At 36.8% G+C, this 13,211-nt stretch overlaps 1 protein-coding gene across 2 annotated transcripts in view; it reads right to left on the bottom strand.

Moving 5' to 3' along the window:
- PARG (poly(ADP-ribose) glycohydrolase) overlaps positions 1-13,211 on the bottom strand; it is a 76,125-nt gene that overhangs the window by 61,583 nt on the left and 1,331 nt on the right. The window contains exons 2-7 of one of the 2 annotated variants that reach the window (XM_074591529.1): positions 11,043-11,109; positions 7,762-8,742; positions 5,111-5,297; positions 4,014-4,136; positions 2,619-2,702; positions 1,451-1,525 (exon numbers count right to left, since the gene is read on the bottom strand). In XM_074591529.1, coding sequence (XP_074447630.1) covers positions 1,451-1,525; positions 2,619-2,702; positions 4,014-4,136; positions 5,111-5,297; positions 7,762-8,742; positions 11,043-11,109 — 1,517 coding nt within the window. The remainder of the gene's footprint in view (positions 1-1,450; positions 1,526-2,618; positions 2,703-4,013; positions 4,137-5,110; positions 5,298-7,761; positions 8,743-11,042; positions 11,110-13,211) is intronic. The other variant, XM_074591528.1, reaches the window with a different exon arrangement.

The following is a 13,211-nucleotide window of genomic DNA, read 5'->3' as shown; positions in this document are numbered from 1 at the left end:
AATAAATCATCATTCCCATGTGACAGAAATTGCCTTTTCACCCTCAGCGAAAGATGGATGCCCGATACATAGTTCATTTCCCTATTGTTCCTTTCTTCTCTGGAGATAGCTGGTATTACTTACTCTCCCTGGTCAACGATCTCTGAATCTAATCATCCATAGTTTCCAAACTCCCAAATGCACGATATGAACACATCAGAACAAGGTCAGTTGCATTTGTAGCAATATGATGCAAATCTGGTACATTCCCGAGTCAGATTTTTAAATAAACAGTTTGCTTGTACTTTAAAACATTCTAATAATTTAAATATGTATTCTTTAATAACACAAGATTGAACAGGCCAAGTTAATTTTTGGTTAGTACAAGAGTCAACAGGAGCAAAGAAGGCAGATGTCCACAGCCCCTACCACCCAGCCATGACAGCCTGAAAAATGGAGAGACTCCACAGATGATAGGAAGGAGCACTAGACTGGCAAGACAGGCAAACACAGCAGCTCTCATGGTCAGCAAATATGATACCACCAGTATTTTCATAGGCACCTTCTGTCAGTAATAAAAATACTGTGTTGCGTGCAAAACAAAACTCATTCTGTAAAACAGTAGTCTCTATAAGCAACGGAAATAGGCATTAGAAAGAACAGTTCCTCTGACCGCATGAACTAAGCAGATATCTATTTTAAACATACGTAACTAACAAAATTAACTTCAAATCAAATTTAGTTTCCACTGAACCTTAACACAGCTTAGCAAGCCCCTCCCAAGAAAGCACACGTGTTTTAAAAGCACTTCTGAGTTGCTGGAATGACAATTACAACTTCTATTGCATCTCATTTTAATCTCCCATACTGCTTTAATTAGCATAGTTTCTGACTGTCAGTCAAGATGTACATTAATAATAGTCCAACTTGCATTTGCCAGCCACTATTAATTTTTCTTTTCCATTCTCTTCCAGAAAGGTAACAACGTCATAAAAACGACTCCAGCCTCTCCAAGGCTCTAGTCTAAATTCATCATCTCAGCATACAGCAAGATTTTACTGCTACACCAGCAAAGCACAGCTTATATAAACACCACTGTAATGTAACATTAAAGTTCTTTTAAAAAGGAACAAAAAAAGAGCAACACTTTTTAAAGCAAGAAAACATTACACTGGAAATATTAATACAATTTATTCATAAATCTGGTTATCATAAATCAGAGAAAAGGCATGTCTCACCTTACCTTCAGTAACGTTAGTTGTCGCTGAAGCACCCAAATTACCTGCTTAAATTAATCCAGTTTATGAACTACAATTATCATTTGAAATGAAGTTACCAGCCAAACAACTGTCCACATAGACAAAAACCTTTATTCTTGAAAAGAGAAATAAAGCCAAAAGCATTGAGACGTATAGACAAAGTAGTCACTTATGTTTTACTTTTCTTCCTATTTTAAATGAACTTGGTTTACCTTCTCGCAGAAGTCAGTAAGAGCAGTGAAGTCCCATTTCTTGGAATAAGCAACGTTGTACCTCAGTATAGCCTCCTATGGAAAGAGCACAACAAAATAAGCCTTAGAGATACATATTAACAGAAGAAAAACGATTTTATGAAATGTCCTATTTGAAGGAACAGTACCATCTAGTGGCTAAAACCTGTTACAAGGCCTAGCAAAAAAATCCATAAAACTATATTAATATGATGCAACACCATGATACATAATCCTGTATTTTAGGTTTAGCATTGAATAAGCTTTAGTCTACAAGTTTTTCCTCCTAGCACAAAACAACACAAGGCATGCTTGGATCTGCCTACGATGCGCAACATTCCCCACCCCATGCTTGCTCTCTTTAAAAATACCAAAGTGTCCCTCAGCAACATAGCAGAAGTTTTACCAGTTTAAGAACTTAAAATCAGAGCCACAACAAAATTAAATAGGCCCTTTACAACACCAGCCACCTTTAAAAAACTCTCACAAAAAAAAGCCAAATAAAATAGAATTATCAAGGGAAGTTTCATTAGTTGCTGGGGAATACTGTTTATGCGTTAAAAGTTTATCTGTAGTTTTTGCATCCTCCTCCTTCCCTGTCTTTCCGGTATAACCTAAATCACATTATTCTTCACAAAAAAAACATAATAGCAATTCTAAGCTGCTCCAAATCACAACACATTAAAATCCAATGAGAACTACAAGAGTTATCAACAGCGCATTAGTCTCCAAAATTTACAGATTTTTGTCAGCAGCTTGAATTGTTGCAATTTTAGTGGAGTACACTGGCATGAACAGTCACTGTTTCAAACTCTCTCACCTGTGCAGCGTCCTACCATCTGGGTGTAGAAAAAGCCAACATGCTACACTTACCACAAACTAGTAGATACCACTGGACAAACACAGTTTTGTACAGCCTTAGAAAAGACAATTCATTTTAATAATACCTAATAAATTCAGTGGTAAAACTTAAGAGTCTTTAATTAAGACCCTTAATTCATTAGGGAATCCCTTGAACAGCACAAATATTTAAAAATTTATTTTTAGAAGTGATTAAACAAATAGGACTGAGCCAGAATCACTACCAGTACATGGGGAGCCTGAATGTACTTATATGTATATAGACCTGACTTCAAATTGATAAGCTTACCTTCAAATCATGCGAGCAAGTAAATTTGTTAAGTAAGGCAGTTTGGATAAGTTCCCATCGACTTCCAGCAGTTCTATCTCCATTCTTTAAAACAAAAGCCCAAACCAAAGTCAGATTAAGTTATCCAAAACAGAAAGACATATTTACTAATAATTGTCTTCCTTGCCACATTTTTTAAATAAACTTTGCTCTATTTGTGAAGTTCTTTAAAAATAAACTACATAGTTTGAGTAACCGTAAAGTACTTCTGAAACTTCTAGTCCACTGCATTTTACCTCCTTAAGAGTTCCTTTTTAATTGAAGCATTCACAAAATTCATAAAGAGCTCTTTTTCACATATGCAGAACTCTTCCTCATGCCATCTCAAGAAGGACAAATAATGTTCAGTCCATTCCTTGTGAAGACAGTGGATTTTGTAGATAAAACATGACCACAGTTTATAAAATCCACAACTCAAAAATACAAACTGAACCAACTTCATAAAAATGTAATATTAAGAACAATAAGGGCACAGATTATAAAAGCATACTGCTGTGGCTGACACTTGTACCAACCCAAATTTAAGACATTCTGTGATATTTTTTCTCAACAGAAAGCCTTATTGCCCATTGCAAGCAACAATGGTATCTCTTATGAGACTACCACAAGGGTAGAGACAATTCATCTTGCTCAACTGGCAACATCTTATCAACACTATCTCTGAAACATCAACTAAATTCATTTTATATTCCATCTGTAAAATTGATAAATGAAGAGACTGCATATTTCCTAGAGGGTACAACAATTATCTGTTTCAGATTCAGATCAAGGATTTACTGATACTTGTCTTCACTACACATGAGTAAGGACACACTTGCTCATTTTATTCACCACAGTCTAAAAGTATTTCAGTGGGTATGTTTAAGTAAGTCTCAAGCAGTGACAAGAAATACCAGATGAACCAACCACGCAGGGCCAACTCTAATCTCTCTGACGTTGTTTTAGTGGAACAGCAGACAGATACACCTCAATCTATCAGCAACATCTAACAGAATATTATAATCAGAATGTGGTTATAAATTCATTCACATCTGTTGGCATCCCAAATTGCTTCACAAAAAGAAACCCCAAACCATATAAACGTGTAAGTATACAAATACATGACTTATATAAAGTATAAGCTTATACTCCATAGAAGTACAGAAATATATACACCATCAAATCAATTACTAGAAAAAAAAAAAAAATCTTCTGCTCACAACCCAGAATCCAGCTTTTCAGATCAGGTATGTTCCTGTATTTGATTTTCCAATTCCCTACACACAGTTTTCTAACTGAGCAAAAGCAGTAAACTCAAAACTCATCTATATGTAAACAAACTTATTTAATTACACAAGTGTAAGTACTTTATCTTACCTCATCCTCTACAGGGTATAAATTTTGTTCTGAGCAGGGCATTTTAACATGTTTGTTGTCCCACAAATCTTTGTAGTGAGTTGGAAAAGGTTTAGGCACCTCTCCTTCCCTTAGGAGATCTACCTGCAACACAGAAGGAGGGGAAAAAAAGCTCAGACTCTACTTTCAAGTTTTTAAATGGAAGAATATAAAGTAAGCGAAAACATAGTGAAAAAATATTCTCATCTACAGCTACACTTTTTGGAAAGGGGAAAGCTACAAACCAACCACACGATGGACAGTCAGTTACAAACAAAAAAATTCATCCGTTACTCTTACATTATACTTGCTGAAAAGAAAACCACCTTGTCATTTGACCTCTTGAAACACACTGAAATAAAGGTAATGCATGCAATTATTTTATGTCCAATTATCAGCTAAATACTTCCTCATTTATGAATTCAAGTATCTAATCAACTATAGGGCCTTCTGGCAGCACTGATTCTCTCAGAACTTGCATTTAAACTTAATGTGCTTTTCTTTCATTTGAGATTTATCCATGACCCCACAGGTTTCTGGTCACATGTTTTATTTCAACAATAATTTGACTGCATACTACTCCAAAGAATTAAAGGCAAATATATTAGATTTTATCTAAAATGCAGCAGTAAAATTGCTAGAAATTCCTTTTCATTCTTTGTCTTTTTCATATTTTGAGCCTTTTGTATATCTTGAACCCAAACCAGAATCATATTAAAAATGAAAGTATAACATAAAAACATTGAAGTACAAATTTTACTTGCAGACATATTTAAATTCCCACACTTTACAACTCAAGTCAAGGAAGTACACACACCTATGCAAAAGAGAATTACTTGTCCCTAACAAGCCAGAGGTAGTAAAATCATAATCACATTTCTTCTGGATCTTAATATCCTAATTTTGTGCATCAGAAAAGCCAGTTTTCAGGAAAATCAGTTGCCCCAGTCTGCTCGCAAGGAACAGCAAAGAAAGATTTCCACAACCTGCTGATACTGTAAGACTAACATTTGGCATTTCATATTATTAAACATTTCAGTAAGAAATTTGATTTGGGGTAATACACTGAATTATCGTACTCTGACGGTGACTGTATGATTGGCTGAGGGTCGCAGATGAGGAAGACGCGCCGCACACATAGGCATTCTTCTCATCTCTTCAATCGGTGTCCCAAACCATTTCTTATTAGTTGGAAGAGGAGGTGGCATATATTTAGGAATCTTCCTTCCTGGCCTCTGGGGTTTGAATTCACACTTTTCTTTTCTGCTGTTAAAATAAAAAAAAAATTTGAAACATTTTATTTACACTGAAAAACCTGGTAGGCAAATACATGAACTTCCGCTCAAGAATGACGTTTATATCACAGTCAGTTTATTCGCTAGCTTTTGCTGTGGCCCCAGGCCAAAGCTTTGTTTGGGGAAAACTCCCACCACCAACAACCTCCTCCTCCCAACACAGGCAGGTCCGTGGTGTCTACAAAACACTCTTCTCTACAGGCTTACAAACACCTTCACGGAACTGCAATATGTTAACAAGGCAGGGTTCTCCTCTGCAGAGTCATGCTCTTTCCCAACAGGACACGTTTATCCAGGGACAGCAGACTCACTCATTGGTGGCATTTGTCAGGATACCCTCTGTAGCCTCTTCTCAACTGTTAGAAAACAAACATGTATGCATGCACAGATGTGCATATTCCTTCTTCAAACTGAAAGATAACTTTCTTAATCACCCTTTCTCACTAGGGTTATATTTTTCATGCCAGACATACAATATTTGCAGTGGAAGTAGAAATTTAAAAGTAATCCAAAAAACACTTGCAAAATTCAAATACATGCAAGAGCAGAGGATCTAATCCTCTTTAATGATCTGAGATATTTGGGGGAAGAAAAGTCTGAACCTGCTGTATATTTGATGTAACACACCAGATGCTTCTCATGCAAGAGAAAGTTCTCAAGAGTAAAATGCAAAACAAGTTAAAAGCACACGCTTTGAGGTACTGTTTAGACCTCTAAATTCCCCTTAGCAAACTTACTCCACCCTTGGATAAAGATGTTGTCCAACCTGTTTGCTGCATCTATGCACATGCCAGCCACAGACGATGCCTTCAACCTAGCCAATCATGCACAAACGGTGTAGCCACATCAGCACGATGCTGTGTACAGGCCCACTGTGCTCATCTGAGAGCCAAAGGGTAATTCTGGCATAGCATTACTGATGATTGAAGCCTGCTTGATGCACTACTGCTGCTTTCTCTGCAAGTTAAGATCTGAGCCACTCTATTACCTGCTGTAGACCTGGTCTAATGAAAACCAGGAGGAAAGCTTTTAAGGTTTTCTAATTGCCCTTCAAGCACTACAGACAACACCACTATTTTGCCTGGCACTGAGGTTTATAACCTTCACATTATCTTGTTTAGGTCCCAAAAAGAAAAAAAAAAAAAGTCTCTACAGCCCATACTCTCTACCTTACTAATTATTCTGCAGAGCACTGCTAGGATTCCCATCTAGCCACACAGCGAAACTTTTGCATGAATTTCCCTTATCAAATATGGATTTGTTGTAACACACCATGCCCTATCACTGACAAACACAAGCCTCAATCTCTGCTGCTTTGCTACAATTCATTTAAATTAGTGAAAACAGTACTCCCTAAACCCAACATTTTAAACTTTATGACCCCCTTCTCCATACTACTTTTAGCAAATTCTTCATCTATCCATTTTTCCTAAGAACTGCCTTTTTTTTTGTTTTCCAAATCCACTCTCAGCCTACTCATCTCTTAAGATTTCTTAAATACAGCCTCCCGCCACTAATTACCCACCCTCCATCATCCTTTTCTTCAGTTCCTTGAAAGGTATGGTTTGTGCTGCTTCTCACATCCAGAAAGGACCTCCCAGTAAAGATATGCAAAACTACTTTCTTGCCCTACTTTAAAGCCTTGAGTCTACTGAGATAATCGCTCATTACACCAACACACACAGTCCTCTCGGTTCTGCTTACTCCTTTGTTGTTTATTCACTTTCTCAGCTCCCACTGAAATCTAAACTCTTCAGAGCAGAGATTATCCTTTTGTCCTTACACAACATCTAGCATACGCAGTCCTGGGTCATGCTCAGGGCTTCCACCTCCGCTGCTGTAGTGTGTTATCACTAGTCCTTCTCTCTCCAAAATTATGAACGAAAAAAAAAATAAAATCAAAAACCCCTCACACACATCTCTACAACTGCTTTCAAAAATGAAGTTTTTCATATCTATTTCAATCAAAGCATCAGTAGCACTAATGCTTCAAATAGATTCAATATTTTTGACAGATGAAACTAAAAAAAACCAAACAACCAAGAAACCACGAGTTTCCTCAAGTATTCTGAATGAAATAAAGAATGCTAGAGCTACAGTCCATAAAGCACTCCCACACCACCTTTCATTTTCAAGGATTAAAAATCCCATGGTCTTAAATCACTTCTTTGAGAAAGAACTTTCTACAGTGTCTTTAATTCCCAATTTTAGCAGATCCTCAATGATTTAAAACAATTGCACTGGACAAACATATCCTTTAAAGAAACACAAGTAGTCACATTAAAAATAAGTTACTTCAAGCTTACGAAGTTTTCGTTGTGTCTTAACATACATTTTTCAAAACTCTTTATACAATCCAGCCTCCAAAGTGCTACCATCAAAGAGGAAAATTTTAGAAAGTGAAAAAACAGATGAAGAGGCAGACAGAACACTACCTTTTCTCCTCAATCTTCGGTATCCTCATGAAGTGAGAAGTGATTTTGGAGTCTCTCTTCACACCCTGTTTTGCACCTTTGCAATCTGATGAGGGAGCAGGAGAGATCCCAGGCGACTTTGTATGCAGACTGTCCTCTTTAACAGAATTATCTACTTCCTCAAAGCTTTCACAGCCCTTGGCAGAAAAATGTGACTTTCTTGACTCCAGTTCAGCATTCCCATATTGAATTCTAAAAGATTTGTTTATGGATTTTGACATATTAACCTCCTCTCTCTCATCAGGAAACGGACTCGTTTCTTCATCAGCCTCTGACCCATGACAGCTATTTTTAGAATTATCTACATCCATTGGTGACTCCGGCTCACTTTCTTTCTCAAAAGCAGGTGAATCCCCTGAACTACTCTGACATTTGCTCAGTTTCCCAGGACCTCCAGGATCAGATACACAAGCATCACAACCAGCATCTGAAAGTGGACTTTCCGGAACTACATCCCCTTCTTCTTGTTCACCCGTTAAACAGACAGAATTGCAACTCTTCAGCTTCCGTGAATTGCATGAAGCCATTTGTCCATCCGTCTCGGTGTCTTTTGAAGAAAGTTTTGTATTTCCCATTTTCAAAGACCGGGCTGATGATAATTTCCTCTGAGTCCAATTGTCACTGCTTTCTTCACAGCCTCTCGGAGTCTGCTTGCCAGTTTTGTGCATCTGATCGATGTTGGCATTTTTAAAGAGGTCTCCAGACTGTGTCCCCTTCACAGGCTCTGCGTCCAAGACTGGATCTTTGTCCTCAGCCTCCCAGTTACACGTGCTGCCTGTCTGAGGCAAATTTACATGCTTCGTGCCGACTTCCACAGATATTTTTGAATAATTTTGCTGACAAATATTCTCTAGCTTTTTCACATCGTGCTCACAAAAATTCTCTTTCTTAATGGAAGTCATCTTGAGATTTGCTTCAGTATTATTAATTTTGCTGTGTAAGCTGTGAAAGAGAAGTAAGGCAATTTAATGTCTTATTTCCAAATGGAATTTCCATACATGTATATTATTTTTTTAAAGGAATTATTATAAACATTCAATAGAAACTACAGAATTTTACCCATTATACTTTGTAACTGAGCACTACCAGGATCAACAAGTTTTACTGCACTGGGTAACATAACTCAGTAACAACCTATTTCCATTTAGAGGCTCCAAAGGATGATGAATCAGTTTCTTGCTTTAGAAATCTATTACAGTGGTTCATTATTCTTATTTTCAAATCTAAACAATATTAAGCTATTATTTAGGAGTTTTTTCCTCAGATGAAAAAAAGTAAAAAGACACGATAAAGTCCCCCTTAGCTTTAATCTTAGTCAGTTATATACAGTGACCAAGGAAATCAATGATTTTGTAGCCATTCCCTCTGAGCTACAAATTCATCTTTTAGAAGAGCAGGACACAGCAGTCCATAGTCTCAAAAACAACCTATTACTTCCTTACTTTTTAAGCAGCCCGTGACTCTTCAAAAAAATCACACTACAAAAGCATAAGAGTAAAATATATTTAGATCTGATAATAAAAACTAAAAGACACGTTAAATCAATTATTATTTCTGAAGAGAAAAATAACCTAATTCATCCCGCGTGGTCTTACACAAAGAACAGAAAGAAATGTGTCCTAACAGTTACAACAGGGAAATGAAGTGAGTTTTGTATAAGCAGATGAAACTTTTCAAGACGACACTGGGAAGTAATTTCACACTTATGTACTGATTTTTGTGTCAGCGTATTAATAAAGAAAAATACTTCAACACCAAATGAATATTAAAAAAAACCTGACTAGTCTTGGTGAATATATCACTCTGAACAATACAAATAAATAAAGGATCTTGGTGCAACAGATGACAGCTCAGAACTTCACCCATAGGAAAATTATTCAAAACCAGAAGTATTTTAGAGGGGCTTATGTTATAATTTAACACCCCACATCTTCACATTTGTTCCTGCACTGAAAATTTTGATGAACAAAAATGAAAGTTATGTTACAGCTGCCATATCAATGAATGACTCTCTAAAGATATTGACAACATCTGTTGTCAACCTAAGGCAAGAAATCAAATCTAACACAAAGATAATGTTCAAATTCAGATAAATTAAAATTGGGATGCACAGGCACATCGTGTAATAGATAGGCACGTGAAGTGTTTACACGACGAACCTACTGCTTAAAACTGACTAGGTTGTAATCTGTCAGCAAGGCTGGAGGAGGGCATAGAAAAACGATACTCTAACGAGAATCTTAAAAAAAAATAAAATAAAAAGAATTAATTCACTCCTTAAGTATCCTCTTAACATCTTTGCTTTATTGCAAGCTATGAGCCTGTAACTGAGCCCTGTGTACTTCTGTATTAATCATTATCACAAGTTTTCCTAGCTATTTTAGCACTGCTACGGATTTCAATTTCTATTTATTAACAAACATCAATGAAAAGTAAGCCAGCCCATTTACAATTGCAATTATAGAAAACTAGTACCTGATATTCCTCCGTACTGGACAGTTAAACTCTTTTAAGAGTTTAATTTTAATGCTGCCTTGCAAACACTGCTTCTGACAGACTACATTAGCAGAAAATACCAAACTTTACCTGGTGCCATTCAGCAGCAAAACTTTTATAAAATCTTTCACAAAATACCTGAAATGCACACTTGAGTAGCTGTAAATTCTAGTCCAAATTAAATCAAGTTGTACATGCTCATCCTGCAATCAGTCTAGCGAGATGAACCAAAACAGACTTTTGTCTGTAAAGTAACAGAATTGTGAGTTGAATGCAGGATTGTCAGCTAAAATCTGTAACTGTTATTGCCCTATGTGAAACAAAAATTAAAAGCAGAGCTGTTGACTAAGGACATGATACAACAACTAACTTGGCGTAGTGGTTGGTTGCCACAGAAAGCAGCAGTCCCACTTTGCCTTCCCTTGATGCAAGTTCCCATCTTTTCATTTGCAGGAGCAGTAGTATTTATTCATCTGAACAGTGAAGTGCTTCAAGAAGTAAATCAGCAAAAGAGTTTGGGTTTGGGAGGTTACAGGGGAGCGGCGGGGAACGACACAACTAGTTCGGTTTTTGTAGTGAAAGTCTGTCAGTTAGTTATACTCAAGAGGATGCGCCACGGTAAGAAAAGCAGCAGAAATGGGGTTGTGTTTTTTTCAGCAGCCAGCGTACCAGCAACCTGCACTCAGAGCTCCCCACAAGCCCACTCAAAGAACACAACTTCTGAATAGGTATGCTGTACATTTTACCTTTTGGACTCAGTTGTCTTGGGTCCTTTATTCTCCAACCAAGTGGTAATTGTCCGTTGTTTACAAACTGAAAAACCACAGTTCACTACGTTATTACATGAAACAAGAAAAAACTGCAACACAATTGCATATGAATAAGATAACTTGCACTGGATCAAGATAAAAATACCTCAATTAAGTCCTCATTATAATTTCTACTACAGGGATCATCCAGACACTAACACTATTAAAACTACATGTGATGCAATATTTAATTTGTATCAGTCAGCAGCTGTAGCTTCTGTAATAGTCTTTATAATGCCAGGCTTGGTGTGTGGTGGGTTTTGTTCATCCAAATTTTTTTTTTTTAATATGATTAAAAAAATACAGTAGATCTCTAGATTTTAAAAAAAAAAAAAAAAAAAAGGCAATTTGAACTTTCCAGCTCTGATTATCACCTTTAATGACCACCACAGTGAGCCCCAAAAGGCTTCTGCTGAATTTCGCAATGAAGAGGCAACATGACATAGCTTAAAAACAAACAAAAAAAACCCAACTAGGCATCTTCCAAGACCCAGCCAAGAACCTTATTCATATGTAGCATACTGTGAAACATCAGGCTTAATATAAAGATTGTACACATTAGAAGTGACAAGTGCTGAAAAAGAGACTTCATCTTTTCCCTTCCATCCATAAACAATTTGTAAAGTCTACCAACGCTTACTCCCCTAACAGCAACAAAATGTGAAGGACACTTTCAATAGAACAGCAGGACACAAACTATTTACATAGAGACTTGGGGGGAATAGGGAGAAGAACCTCAAAGCAGTTATTTCACAACTGGAAAGTAATCTTCATTAGCATAAGAAGGGTTTTTCAGTTTACTTTTGTTGTTCTCATTTAAAGATAATTCTGAAAAATTGCCAACTAGCTTCAGTTCCCTTTCTTTCCATTTGCCAAGAGAAGTTATCTACCTGCCACTGCTGACTATGCAAGGTGTTTGCTCACTGCTTTCAAATAGGTAAGCAAAATTTGTAGTTCCCCTATTGCAACAGTAGTTTTGCAGAACTTAAAAACCAGTACAGCATCTCTGTCTGTTCTGATTAATAGTCACTACAGAAAGACTCAGCATTTCACTGCTAATGGAGGTTGTGTAGCATACGTAGTGTAGGCCATAGGAGACATTGTTTCATAAGCACTTTCCCTAACATTCAAGGCCTTGAACACTTTTCCACAGCTGGTGATCAAATATCCTCATCAAAAGTATACAATTTCTAGAATGCAAAAGCAATCTCCAGAAAATGTTTAAATCATTTTCAGTTCTGAAACAGCCCAAACAATGCTGCAAAATTGCCACCATGTGACTAGGTCACCAGGGAGTAACGCCAAGCTGTACGTCGATTACAAGCACAAGGATACCTGTGCAATACTCAGACATTCCATTTTTCAGCAAATGCTCAGCTTCACCTCACTCAGGAAAAAAGTAACAGCCTGACAGATCTTATGAACTAAAAGATTTTTATTTCTAGAGATTCACTAAAACTGAAGTATATTAGTCGCTGTGTTTACCAAATTCCACCTTCTTATATTTGAAGCGCTAACCCAAATTGCCTACAGGCAAGGGGAAAGCAGCAGCCAGACATATTAAAACATGGGGTGAATAAACCCCTTTGAAGGCAGCTGACTACCTCTTGAGGTATAAACTTACGTTGAGGAAGGAATACCTATTCACTACCACAGTAAGCAGAAATGATAGCAGCAGCATCAGAATGGAACAAAATGGCTTTGGTATGAACTTTCACATCTGACTAGCCATTTAAGCCCTATAACCAATATAACACACATCATTTTTCTTTACTACTACTAACATCTCTTTTCGCTACAGATAAGGTAATAAAAACATAAGAGGCAAAAAAAAGACAATATATGCTTACATTCAGTGCAAACAATAAAACCAGATTTCGGTGTAATTTTTTTTTAAAGTGGTCTCTAAATTTCTTAGTCAAGATTCCCCAAATCATTCTCCTAAACCAAACCATTCCTCAGAATCTACCACTGAGGGAAACTACCAAATTTTTAGAAGATTCTAATTCATCGCTCTGTAGGAGTGTATACGTACAGATTCAAACTCAAAGTTGCCTCTTAGTTACTGGTCAGTGAGGTTTAACTCATCAATGGAAGACCACAGTA

This window comes from Larus michahellis, chromosome 6 (genome assembly GCF_964199755.1).
Source record: "Larus michahellis chromosome 6, bLarMic1.1, whole genome shotgun sequence".
In the NCBI taxonomy this organism is placed as follows: Eukaryota; Metazoa; Chordata; class Aves; order Charadriiformes; family Laridae; genus Larus; species Larus michahellis.
Note: the sequence above shows the minus strand (reverse complement) of the source record. Positions and strands in the feature narration are given on the sequence as shown.